Raw genomic sequence first — 13,456 nt, 5'->3', positions numbered from 1 at the left:
AGGGAGGGAGGGAGGGAGGGAGGGAGGGAGGGAGGGAAGAAAGAAAAGGAGAACAATATTTATATTACTTCAGCCTTAAAATAGATAATAGAAATTGAACCCTGAGATCTCAATGACCAGTGTCATAATGTATTTTACAATATAATTGTCAGATAATCTACAAGCTTTTTTGTAGTTGCAATGATGACTGTGATTTCAGAGTTTTGCCTACACTTTTCTATATGCCGTTGCTCTTTATGGCCTCAGCTCAAAACAACTATTCAGAGCAGTCGTAAGAAATATAGGGACCTTATTAAATTGTTATCTTTATGTTTTTTTAAAAATATAATTAATGAGTAGACCATATTAGCAAGTGAGATGGATAATATATGAAAATTTAAAAGGACAATAAAATTATTATTGAATAAATATGTCAAATACAAAATGCATTCTATCTACTCAAGTTCTAATTTGTGAAATTGTGACTTGAATTGTGTTTCTTTCTTTCTCTTCTCTCCTTTGTAAAATTTTTAATAGTTGAAATTAAACAATGATACCTTCAGCATGGAAAAGCAGTAAGTGTGCGTATTAAGAATTTGTCTTCATTCATTATGATGATAATCGGTGGGCAATGAATTAATGAAGAATTAACTTCTTTCATAAAATGTTTTATTATTACTAAAAAATATGGCGATTTGGAAACTTTGAGGAAGATTGAAAATCAAAGATAGAAAATTTGAGAGATAAACAGTCTGTAACAATTAACTGAGCAAATGTTGAGGAACTCTTACATAAAATTTACTTTATAGTGTATTTCTACCCATAATATTGACCAATTACAACTTTCATAGCACTGTTTATAAATGGATGCCCTCTGAAATTTTAGATATAAAGCAATAGGATGAGCATTGTTGAAAACTAAAATGTGTTATTGCATTGCAGTTTTTTATTTGAAGTAAAAATCTAAAACACTCACAAGTATTTGTTTTGTGTTTTAAGTTGTTGACATTTAAAATATACTAAATGAATAAAATGTCCAAGCAAAGTAATAAATAATACAATTATAGGTAGACACTTTTCACACTAGTTTATTAAATTGTTAACAAGCTAACACTTTTAAATTTCCCCATTATATATGAAACTAGTTTCCCGAATTTCCCTTCAAAGAGAAAATCTTATTTTTTATTTATAATTAATTTCTTTAAGTGATTGTCTTTCAGTCAATAGTGTAAATTGTGCATTTTGACAATAGGATGAAAGGTAGGTGTATTTAAACACAGAGAGAAAATAATTACCATAATGTTCCCCCCCCCCCCCCAGTGGGCTAGTAGAAACCAGTCTAGGAGGCATTAATATAACTTTTATGGATTGTTATTGTAAAGCAAAGGTGAGTATTTAAGTATGCAGTATTGAGATTTTAATTCGTGTGAAAGTTTAGATGTTGCTGCCTTGCATTTAAGCCTTTCCTTTTCCAACTACAAATGAGGAGATTTACATTGAACTAGAAACAGCATACTTTAATTCGCAGTTTTCCTTCCATTCATTTCTGGCCTTAATGTTAATTCTAAAGGAATTCCGGCTCTTGACTTATGAATGTAATCTTTGGGGAATGCTCATATAGGTCATTCATAGCTACAATTACTATCTTATGTCAAGTCAGCACTTAAAACAGTTTACACCTAAAACTAAGCTAACACTCCAAGAAAACTAAAAACTAAAATTTATATTTTATAGTTCGTAGCTTTGAGATATTTGAATTTTCAGGATCCAGCTTATTACTTTTATTAATTCTGAAGAATACAGTGAAAGTTTATACTTAAGCAATGCTGAAGTGAGTAATAAAGTCATCTTTTTTAAAGAAAACATGATGATCAAAATATCTAGGAAAAATACAATACTAGAGTTAAATTGGAGTAAGACAGTAACTCTGGCTTTAACATTGTACCTACTAAATATAATAATTTCTTGACAATCATATAGATAGATAAAGTTTGAAAATAAATATTTTATAGTCTAGTAGCTATAAAGCATTTGCCATCTTTAGTCTAATATGACTCAAATCTAGTAAAACACACTTTATCAATAATCCCCTACCCCCTTCTCCTCTTTTGGATATATTTGCTTTTTAAAATAAGGCAAGTATTTATTTTCTTTAGACTAATCTGATTAAAATTATCTGCATGTTTATGTAATAGAATGCTTGCATAAAAGTAAGAATGATTTTCATCCCTTTCATTACATTGTTTGGAGAACAATCTCATATAATTCAAGCCAAAAAAATCACACTATTTATAGACTTTTTTAGATCACTTGCTCTGTGTGATTGTTTTAAGTAGAGTTGTAAAGTTTTGACTATTAAGAGTCCCTTTGAAGGTGTGGCAGATGTTGGCATGGTAAAGAGGGCTGGAAAACATAGCAGGTTCAATCTTACAAAAATGGTCAGCCCATGAAAAATGTTTAACATAAAAATGTGGCATACTTTTTATCAACTTCAGTAATTTGAAATTGTCAATAAACGACAAGTGGAGCCTAAAGTCTAAATATATCCATTTTTATACCACTATGTTTTTTGAGTTTGTTAACATGTAGATTCATGTATGTCTGTGAAGGCGAAATGCATATTATGATCCATTACTATGAACCAAATGTAAGATTTATAAATATTTTGGCTGTTTTTCAACATTTTCTTGCACTATTTCTACTATAACTTAATTTGGTCATAGATAAAACATGCATACAGTCCTAGTATAAGATGCAGTGATATGAAATTTTTATTCCAAAAATCCAGGAGATTTAGATATTACATTTATGCTCAACCAAAAAAAATACATCATAACTGCACACTTCCTTACAAAATATAAGTTATTTTCACTTTTCATTATTTTTTCTCATACAATTGCAAGAGTCTAGAAATTAATTTCTTGAAAAGAAATATTGAAAGTTTGAAAGTGAGCCATTAATTACACAAAATTGTATTCATGTAACACATGAGGGAAAATATAGCTCAAATATTTAGTATGTGTAAGAAAGTATAACAATAGAATCTGTTGAACTCATAAATAGAAGGAAGGGTATGCGGAGGAATGATGAAGGAGGTAAGTTTGATTGGCATATATTGTACATATCTATAGAAATGACACTGAAATTCATTGTACAACTAACATAGGCAAAGAAAAAATCTTTTCAAGAACAATTGTAATCATTTTCCATGTTGTTTTAGTTTCTGCTAGAATATGAAATGAAATAACTTTGAACACTCATTATAGAAGATAAAATGTATTATCGTTACAGGAGAAGGGTATCTTGAATGTAAATATATCTAACGATCTAACAAATATTTACTCAGACCCAGCAATTGGCAAATTGAATTCTATTTTCAATAAGTGTACATTAATCACTGTGATGTTTCCTTTTATTTAACCAAATAGCCCTTCAATATATTCTGATCAAAGAAAAATTTTATTCTAAGTCCCCAGTGGTTTTTATCCTTGGCAAAGAGTAGTTCCCCCCCCCACCCCATTCAAGTTGAAATTGACTGATACTTTAAGAAGATGACACAAGTTTTTGCTTCTTTGTTTCTTAGTACCCTAATAATCAGCTTTAAATGTAAAAATAAGCTTTATTTTGTTATATGACTATTTTTTATTTATGAAGGGGATGGTAAGGATTTGATTAGCTAGAGTTTATGAACATAGGGTCATTTAAAGGGTCGGTTTTTGAATCCTACTTTCTCTGATTGTCCCTACCAAAAATAATGTATGTCTTTTAAGGATTCTAGGAGTCGTGAGGAGCAGTCAATCACATAGATTTCTCATGCAGAAAGTAAAAGTGAATGATCAGGTCTGGAAATTCCAAAAGAATCTGACCATCCTGCATTGCAAGCTACTACTGTCAAAAGAGCTGTCCATGAAACCATCATGAGATTCAAAAACTGATTTTTATAGCTAATGAAAATGGAAACTCTCTTTAGATTAACCTTGCAACTAATTGTCTAAAGAGAACTTCATTGGCAGTTAATGAAATTTGTTAAGGAATGATTGACCCGTATTGGTAACTTCCTTAGATATAAACTGATTTGTGATGGGGCATTAAAAGTTTATACTTGACCTTGAAAATAAAAAGTTAGATTTGTGACTGTCAGGGACAAACTTGCATGGTAAATACTGGAGGAGAATTGACACCTCCCCACAAGGTACCATGAAGTGCATTTCTCAGTTATCCTCGTTTACATAGTATCTTGCCCAAAGTTTCACAGAAGCTAAACATTTTCTTAATCCTTCAAACGATATCAGAAATGACCTTTTTAGGACTTTTATGGCAGAATTACACCAGAGAAGAATATGAATGCAAGTGTTACGTTAAGCAGATGATAACTTTCAAAACTTTAGAACCCAAGTGGCCCTCGCTCTCACAGTGGAGGGAAATTCACAACTTCTTTCACTTGTGCGTATCTTTTAGCATCTTTATAAGAGCGTTGAAGAGGTTTTCAGTTCCTCTAGATTACTAGAAAAGTACTAGCCCCCTTAGGCTTCTAGTTCAAGGAGACTTTCCTGTTGCTTGCTTGGCTGCTGCCTCATACACTCCTGCAATGCCTGTGTCAACTAGCTTATCATCCGTCCTCAGGCATGAAGCAAGCTAGGAGTACCGAGTCCGGTAGTCAGGTACCCAAATGGAAGAGGATTCACTTTTTCACTTTTGTGTCTCAAATTCTCCTCACTCCTACATGCGTGCTAACTTTTATAAAGAATCAGCGTTCTTCAAGAATCTCAGCATCTCCGTATTCACAGTTCTCTAATACCTTGCTTAAAACCCTCTAAATTCCTAGATAATTCCTTCTTCCCCCAAAAGGAGAAAAAGTTTATCATTTAAAATAAGGTGCTGTGAAAAGATCCCTGACATCAGAAAGCGGGGAAAAAAGAAAACCTAAAACTTTTTCTCATGTGCTTTGCCAAGTTCCACTGCAAGTTCCAAATATCGTGAAAGAACTTGGAAGTCCAGTGAGCGACGGGGAGAAACAAGCCACTCAGGAGTTGGGAATTTGCAAGCGAAAAGTCCAGCAGCGCCCTGGCACGCATGCACGCAGCATGGGGCGCGCTGCTCCCGGGACACCCCCGCCCCTCAGCCGGGAGGGATAGTCAGGCTTCACAATCGATTTTATATAGTCACTTGCTTATCCTCCCCCCCCCCCACACACACACCACCACAGCCTCTGGAACTTGGGATCTTGGAGAACTTAGGGCTGCTGGCTGTACACGTGTTATCCTCAGGGAAACCCGTGTCCCCAAAAAGTTGTCTGGCTGAATTTGATCATGGAAAGCCCAAGGACGGCAAGAGCCCTATTTCTCATCTTCCCTGGGACCTCTTCCCTGGCATCGCCCCCTCCATTCCCACCTCCTCCTTCTCCTGTCGGGACACCTCGCCTGCCCAGAGGTGTATACTCTTACCCGAGCTGTCGCTTTTCCTCTTGCTGCCGCTTCTCTTTTCCACCTCGGCGGGTGACAGCGCTTGGCGGCCGTAGTCCCCTGGTGCGCACGCCGCGCCGGTCGGAGTGCTGGAACCCAAGCTGGATGAGTTGGAACACAAGACCGGCGGGCTGCTCCCCAATTCCGGGGGCCCTCCCGAGTCGGGCTGGAGACAGAGACTGTGCCGAGCGGCGCTCGGTGGGGAGGACATCTGCGGGAGGTGCCAGTTGGTTTGCAGAGCCTGGTGCTGCTGCTGCTGGTGATGGTGGTGGTGGTGATGGTGGTGGTGGTGGTGTCCCCGGTGATGCTGGCTGGCAAACATGCCCTCTTCGTTGGGGTATCCCGCGATTATGCAAGACGAGGAAGAAGTTGAGAGTTCGGGGTAGGACATATGGTCAGATCTTCCATGGAGCGCGAGGGAGGACTGGGAGAACGGGTGCAAGCCTTGCGCTGTGGCGTGCGGGCTGCGCAGGCAGCCAAAGAGCGGGTGTTCCATAGCATGCAAATCTCGGGGTCCAAGCAGACGCGTTCTCGATGGTTCCAAACGCCGCCACCACCCTCTGTCACTTTTTACTGGAAACCGTGTGACTTGACCCCCCACTCCCTCTCTCTCTCTCTCCCTCCCAAAGTAAGAGCGGCGCGCTTTTCTGCAGAAGCTCGGCTAATCCCGGTCTGGGAGCCCTAGCGGCCAGTCTCCTTTACATAGAAACCCTGGGACCCGCAGGAGCGTCCCTCGAAGCTGCTCAGATGTCAAGGGTAGGAGAGACCGAAGCCAAAAGAAGGTGGTCCCAGAGAACTGCATTCAGGGGGAAATGGCTCTGAGAGGTTATAAATAGAGTGTAACGTGAGCTGGGGGCTGGCTTAGAAGCCCGGAGCTGACCACAGGCAAACTCCCTCCAAATCTCCCGCTCAGTCTGCGCCGCCGCGCGCGCTCCTTTCCACCGCCCTGAGCTGCCTGGGCAGAAGCGGCACGTCCACGCCCGCGGGGCCCGGGCAACCTCCGGGAAGGCAAAGCCCAGATGCCGGGTGGTGGCTGAGTCCCACCGGGACGGGCAATGGCTCCACCCCCAAAGGCTCCGGGCAGCTTAAGTCAGTCCCCCCCCACACACACACACTCCCCCAATTCCCTCATAGAGTTTCCTATCCACTCCCTATTCTGGGGAAGTTTGAGGGAACTGTCACCTGCAAGAATGCGGGGAGAGCGCCTTACCCTAGAACACAGAGAAGACTTGATGGGGTGTAATGGAAAGATGAGAGTTAATTCAGGGAACGCTGGGAGAAATCCTCCCCCTCCCCACCCCCGAATTCAGTGGTTTTGTGTTTGTGTTTTTGTTTTTCTGTTTCCTTAGCGCAGCCGCGCGCCTAACTTTTCAATGTCTTTGTTGGAGTGAATGGATAAAACGCTTGGAAACCAGGTCAGAGATGGCAGAGCTATGCCCCGCAAGCAGCAGCAGATGATTCTCCACATGGGAAGGAGAGGGTCCCGGGAAGAAGGTTGATGTCTGGGGCTCTGGCATCCCTCTGGCGCATGGCTGAGTGGCTCCTGTTCTTTTCCTTTCCCGCCTCTGCCTGTCTTTCCTGGTCCCACTCAAATCCCTAGCCATTTCTCCACCAATAAATTTCCCTGATGGAGGACTATTCCGAAGCAATCTTTTCCCAGTAGCAAGTACATTTCTAGCCTCTTGCAGGAGACAAGATTCCCTTATTTCCTTCCAGAAATCCATTCTCTCGCTCAAAAAAAAAAAAAAAATCAGGTAGCCACACCCCTTTCAACAAACTGCGGTTCCATTTACCGAGAAAGTGATTTGGGACCATTTTGCATCCTCCAGCGTTCACAAAGTTTGAGCGCTCCGGGTCTTTCTGGTTACAATCGGCATCCTTGTATAGGAATTCCGAAAGTTGCCACCGTGAATTTGTGAGCGCTTGGGGCTGGCCTTTGATTCTGACACTTGTTTGGGTGACAACACGGTCTGCTAGGGCCTGAGTCCTTTACACAGGGCAAGCAAGCAGAGGTAAAGAGCAGCAGGAAAGTCCCCACTCTGTCTGGACTGGACATGTGGCCTTGGGAGAATATCAGCAATCACCAACCTTGTCCCACAGTGTCACCAGCAGTACTACCCTGTTATTTTCATTGTCTCAGGTGTCCATTGCCTGGTGACCTGGTCTTTGAAGTTGTTAATGGGATTAATCAGAACAGCAAACTGGGCTCGGCATCTGGTTTGAATTAGGAGAAAGTATTGATTAATCTTGAAGGGGCGTCTGTAAGGAAGGACCTTTCCCTCTGTCCAACCCCTCTAGCTCCTGTCTGTCTCTCTTCTATTTGAAGGCTTCGAAATAAACCTTCACATCCGTGTGAAAGATCGAATTGTTTTCCATTTCTTAGAAATGGGGTGGAGTGAGGTTGATCAGGAATTCTGAGATTGGTAAGCACTGCTTTCTTTAACGGAAATTGAGCCCTATTTTGAGGGAAATTAGTTTTGCAGACTTCGTTAAAAAAAAAAAAAGAGGCATGTAAAACTTTCGTTTACCAGCTGCTCAGCTTTTCAGTCTGAGTTTGAGCTGGGAACCACTGCAACTCTTTGACGGTAAGGCTTTCTTTGCCGATATTTTGGGACCCAAATGTTGTTTTTGTATTTCTGAAGGGGATCTTGGGGTGTTTCTCGGTCTGCACATTTCTCAGGGTTTTCAGCACTGGCAGGATGGCATCTAGGACTTAAATCTTGGAAGCATTTCTTCCTGCCACTCTCCATGCTCTTGGCTAGGTAAGAATAAAAAGGGGTTTAGGTTTCCATAATCGTGGAAATATTTTTGAATTTTCATCGTGTTTATGGTTTCAATATGTGCTCTGATATTAAAAGTTGTAATACGAGAAAAAAAGCCAAAATACCTTACCTGCTATACTTTGTAGATTCTGGGTGGACGCATTAAGATTTTACTCAAATTGAAGTTATTAGGCAACTACCTCAAGAAACACAACCAGAAATGTTGTGGTAGTAATATGTTGCTAATCAGAATCACCACAAAACGTTAAGATTGAAGAAAATATACTTTATCCCCAGATAAAGGGTAAAAATAAATTAAATAACGAAATAAATAGGGACACCCATAGTTCAGCTTTAGTTTTCATTACATATATTCAGATGGTTCTAAGCAGGTAGATCTTAAATAAATATTTGAATTGAATAGAACATTGCAGGTAACTAGCAAACAGTAAGCACCAAGTTTTCATCCTCAGGGGTTGACACTTCTTGAACCTGCTCAGTTAACATATTAACATGTTGAGAAACCCTCTACAACCTACCTCAGTCACCTACCAGGGAAGGGTGGGGTCACCAACCTGGAGAAAGGGGGGGAAACATTTTTAAAGGAAGGAATTCCCTCCCATCGCCTGCAATTCAAACAAAGCTAACAAGTCTTTTCAATTGAAGAAACAAAATATCAGGAAAAAAAATGAGATCCAGATTTCTAATAGTAAGCATAATAGAATAGAAGCAACCTTATTATTTGGGGAAGAAAAATGACTCAAAGAGGAAAAAAAAAAGGTTTTGCAGTGCAAAACCAAATAGAACTTACTTGTTATGTATATGTATGTATGTATATTAATGCTTTATCCATTTATAAAACTTCCCATTTCTTAGAAATTTTGGAATAAGATAGAATTTTGATTTTTGTTTTCCAGGCTATAGTGACATTTTAGTATAAAACAACAGAAAAACATTCCTAGTACTTCCTATAATTGCCACTTCAGTGTTTTGCATCTGTAAAATCCAGTGCTGAAAGATGCTTTTCCAGTAATTACATTAAAATAAGTAGAAAATCATTTATAAAAATTCTAAATGGTTGTAATTTTAAACTACATATGGCATAGTATTTTTTTCCTACACCTACAATATGTCTGAGTTTTCCAAAAAGAAAATCCCACCAAAACTGTTACATCAATGTCAATATGTGAGGTCTTAATATCAAGTTGCACATTTTGAGATTGATTATATGAACGTGAAATCTATTTGGTTCTTATAGGGCACATAATCGAAATTATTTTAAATATGTGCTAGGCTCTTTAAACTTGATAAGTATGTGTATATTATTCCCTTTACTTTCATGAAATGATATTGAATTGTAAAAGCAGAGTTTTTTTAGAGTATTTTAAAGGTTGAACTATATAAGTAGCAAAAATTTAATACTTGAAAGTAAAAATGTATTGTACATTAATTGTCCAAAGAAACAGCTTTCATTATGACATTTTCATTCATGTCTGTAGTATATTTGATCTTAGATTAAGATTTATGCTCATTGTTGCAAAATCTGCCATTCTTCTATACTTTTACAACTTGAGGTATGAAATGAAACTCAAAATTAAAGATAATAAACCTCTACTTTGTTTTTTGCCTGATAGATATATATCATCATAATATATGTTTAAATGTGTATAATTAAGATGAAACTGGAAATTTTCTCTGAAACATTTATTGATTATAGGGATGTTATTTTTATTATATATTTCCCCAAGAAGTAATTATGTCCGTCAGTTGATTATTTTGAAATTAATAGTTTAAAACTATTTAAATAGACTAAATACTCAATGGTAATTTATTTGCTCTATCATCTTCTACATTTTATGAAACCATAAAACATTTTTCCTCAGAAAGTGTAAATTTAGGAAACAAATACGTTATGGCTAAGATATGTTACTTAAAGGTTTTATGTGACCTTATATATTTAATGTTCTAATTTTAAACATCTAAATGATTTTATAATACATTTTGTTATGCTACATATGGATACATAAACATTTCTTCAGAAACATTTTCATTCTACATTTACATTTATGATTTCCTTTAGAAATCATGGTTTTCTCCCATTTGAGTACTTTACATGGTACTGTAGGGTACACTACATATCTATCCCTACAGTAACAGAAAATAAAACATATGTAAATTGGGTTCCTTTAATAAGAAATTCAAACTACTTAATGGTCCATGCTTCCAATCACACTTTACATATATCATCTATCTTATGGAATTTAGTTTTTTTGTGCTTTCTCCGTGGGAGTGCTAAAATTGGAAAGGTATTACCTGCATTTCAGATTTCACAAACCTTTAACTAGACTCCTCTTTGTCACCTGTTATAAATACAAAATTACTGGGCAATTACCTTACACTAACACAAATAGGAAGGAATTATATTCAATTTTCAGATTTTCATGTTTGTTCATTTCATATGTCATTTTGTATTTTAAAATGCAGGTATATTCAGAAACTCTGAATGGGAGATAAACAGAGACATTAATGCAAGATAGTCCCATAACAATGTGCTACATATGAAATCACATTTTCTTTCACATTTAGGTCATCATCACTATATTTCTCTGTGTAATTTAAGGGAAATAAACCACTTATTTCTCCCACAATACCCATTGCTATACTTTAAAATAGAATGCAGTTAGAATGAATTTATAAATCTCAGAGAACAAAAATTTGATTGAAACTAAAGACAGGAATTCTAGATAAAACTTTGGTATTGAGTTTTAACTTATCCAATTTGAAGAACTTAACACAACTAATATAACTTCGGCACTATAGTAGGCTATACTTTTGTGTTTTTATTTTTTATTCTTCATCTATTTGTAGTATGTTTTATTCCTAAAATGGAATTTTCATTTTGAGCTTATGAGTTCAATGAGAATATCTTCTGTTTTCACTGTATTAGGACAATTCCTCTAAAATATTTAATTACATGTTCTAAACTTTTATGATTCAGACTCAGCAAATAAACATGAGCTTTATCCAATGGCAGTATTGTTATTTGTAGAAATAAAACAAAATGGTTGTACATTTGTGTGCCAAGTGGCAAGTTAAAACCAAATGCATATTCACCCATGAACACTCTAAAAGCTTCATATTAGAACTCTTAGGGAAAAAAATCACCTCAGATTTTTTTAAATGACTTTCAGAAATTATACAGGTTATTTGAATTGGACAGCAGGAGTATCAAAATGAAATAAACCAAGAGTGAAAATGAATAAATGACAACTTTTTGTAATGCCTCTGGTCACCTGAAAAAGAAACAAATATATCTGAAACAAGAATAGGCCTAATGAAACCAAAAAAAGGCTTAACAGGAGAAAATTCAGAAGGTATGATAAAACTGAAGATACGGAAAATAATTTTGTATTTGCTACTACAAATATGTAGACTATAAGACACACGTACCTTAGGAATGCTAAAAAAAAAATCCCAGTTACATATCTTAGTTTAACTAGAAATTTAAAAGCAACTCAAAAGGAGTATATGCATATATATTTTTCATAGAAGTAATAATGATGAAATAATACTCTTCCAAGAAACAGTTTCAAATATTCAAATGTGTATAATGTGGAGCCTAGGGAAAGATGTGGTTAAAACCCAGACATCTGTAAACTACTAATTGTCTGAAGTTCTGAATATTCATTGTTGGTACATGTTACACATTTGTACTATGAAACTCATTGTCATCAAATGCTTTTTCTAAATTTAACTTATATCTTGAGAATAAGTTCTGTTAAGTTGTGATAATAGTATATGAAAAAGAATAAACTTATTAATTATAGCCTTGGGTCTAAAGAATATATATTCATATATACATGTATATTCACACATACATATATATATGGCTAATCTAAAATAAAGCACTTCAAAATACAGGTAAGAGAATTTTGGTAGAACCTTTGAAACACTGAACTGAAGAGCCTAGGAAAAGATAATTCTGTGGACTAACAACAGTTAACAGCATTTTCACCAGCAATCAAAATCAGGCTTTTCCTGTGCTATCTAAGAGTGCATACATATTAAATGAAAGGACATAGAGAAGTTAGGGAAGATTCTTTCCATCCATATGACATTCATTTTGTTGAGCTCCTATGCTATAATCTCTAAATTACCTTACAATTTCCAGATTGCAAGATCTGCCTTGATCTAACTCTATAGTTCCAGTTTTTGAGTGTTTAAAACTAGTGCATAGGAAAACTCAGTTATGAGCTGACTAAATCAGAAAAAATCTTGTAGTCCTCCATGATAAAATATAATAACACTGACTGCTAATGTTGAAACTGTCCTCCTTAAAGAATGGGGAGCCTTTCATGTAGGGTATCTGTAGAGATCATTTATTGTATCATCTCTGAAAATAAATGTTAAAGATGACTACCTGATTGGGTTAAAGGTTAATATCTCCATGAAGGTAATACTCAATGGCAATAAACATGACCCCTAATCAAATGTCATGATTCCTTTGTTTATTGAACCATCTTCAAGAATACATCTCTATTATAATAAATAAAGAAAAATAAAAACAGTATTTAAACAGACCATCCCAGGGGAGTTTTGTTCGTGCTGTTCCTCATCCTATCATTGATAAGTCAATGGTACTTGTCAATAGTTTATGAGATGTTTCAAACTTCTACAGATTTTCTTCTGAACTACCTTGCATAACTTGCACCGTTAATGACATAATTTGATCAGAATGAAAAGAATTTTGATTTTTTTTCTGGCACTGGAGCTTGAACTCAGGACTTCATACTCTTGCTTGGATGTTTTTGCTCAAGGTTAATCCTCTACCATTTGCAAAATGCCTCCACTTCTGGCTGTTTGCTCTTTAACTGGAGATAATTGTCACATCAATTTTCTGTTAAATTAGCTTCAAAGTATAATAGTTGAAACTCAGCCTCCTTAGTAGCTAGGATTACAAGGGTGAAACACCTGCTCACATTAGACTTTCAAGATCAGATCCTTCTGGCCAGGTCAGATGGCACAGATGAAGTAGTTATTACAAATCCAAAGACAAACACATACATATACCATTTGCAAAGCCCTCCACTATTTTACATGGGGTTATTTAGAAAATATATTTTTAAAAGAAAGCAATAGAAGCTTGCAATGTTATGTACTGTAAGTCTGGAAAAGCTGTTCTTTCTGTAATAACATGCAAGTCTTGATAGCCATGCAGGTTTCTGTTACATAGACAGTATTTTTCTGCAGTTG

At 36.6% G+C, this 13,456-nt stretch overlaps 1 protein-coding gene across 1 annotated transcript in view; it reads right to left on the bottom strand.

The window, feature by feature from the left end:
• Meox2 (mesenchyme homeobox 2) overlaps positions 1-6,239 on the bottom strand; it is a 57,335-nt gene extending 51,096 nt beyond the window's left edge. The window contains exon 1 of the mRNA XM_013024000.1: positions 5,424-6,239. Coding sequence (XP_012879454.1) covers positions 5,424-5,937 — 514 coding nt within the window. The 5' untranslated portion in view covers positions 5,938-6,239. The remainder of the gene's footprint in view (positions 1-5,423) is intronic.
• Positions 6,240-13,456: the final 7,217 nt, after the last annotated feature.

The sequence above is a fragment of the Dipodomys ordii genome, unplaced genomic scaffold (genome assembly GCF_000151885.1).
Source record: "Dipodomys ordii isolate 6190 unplaced genomic scaffold, Dord_2.0 Scaffold72, whole genome shotgun sequence".
NCBI classification, from domain to species: Eukaryota; Metazoa; Chordata; class Mammalia; order Rodentia; family Heteromyidae; genus Dipodomys; species Dipodomys ordii.
This window is presented reverse-complemented; position numbering and strand designations above follow the sequence as displayed.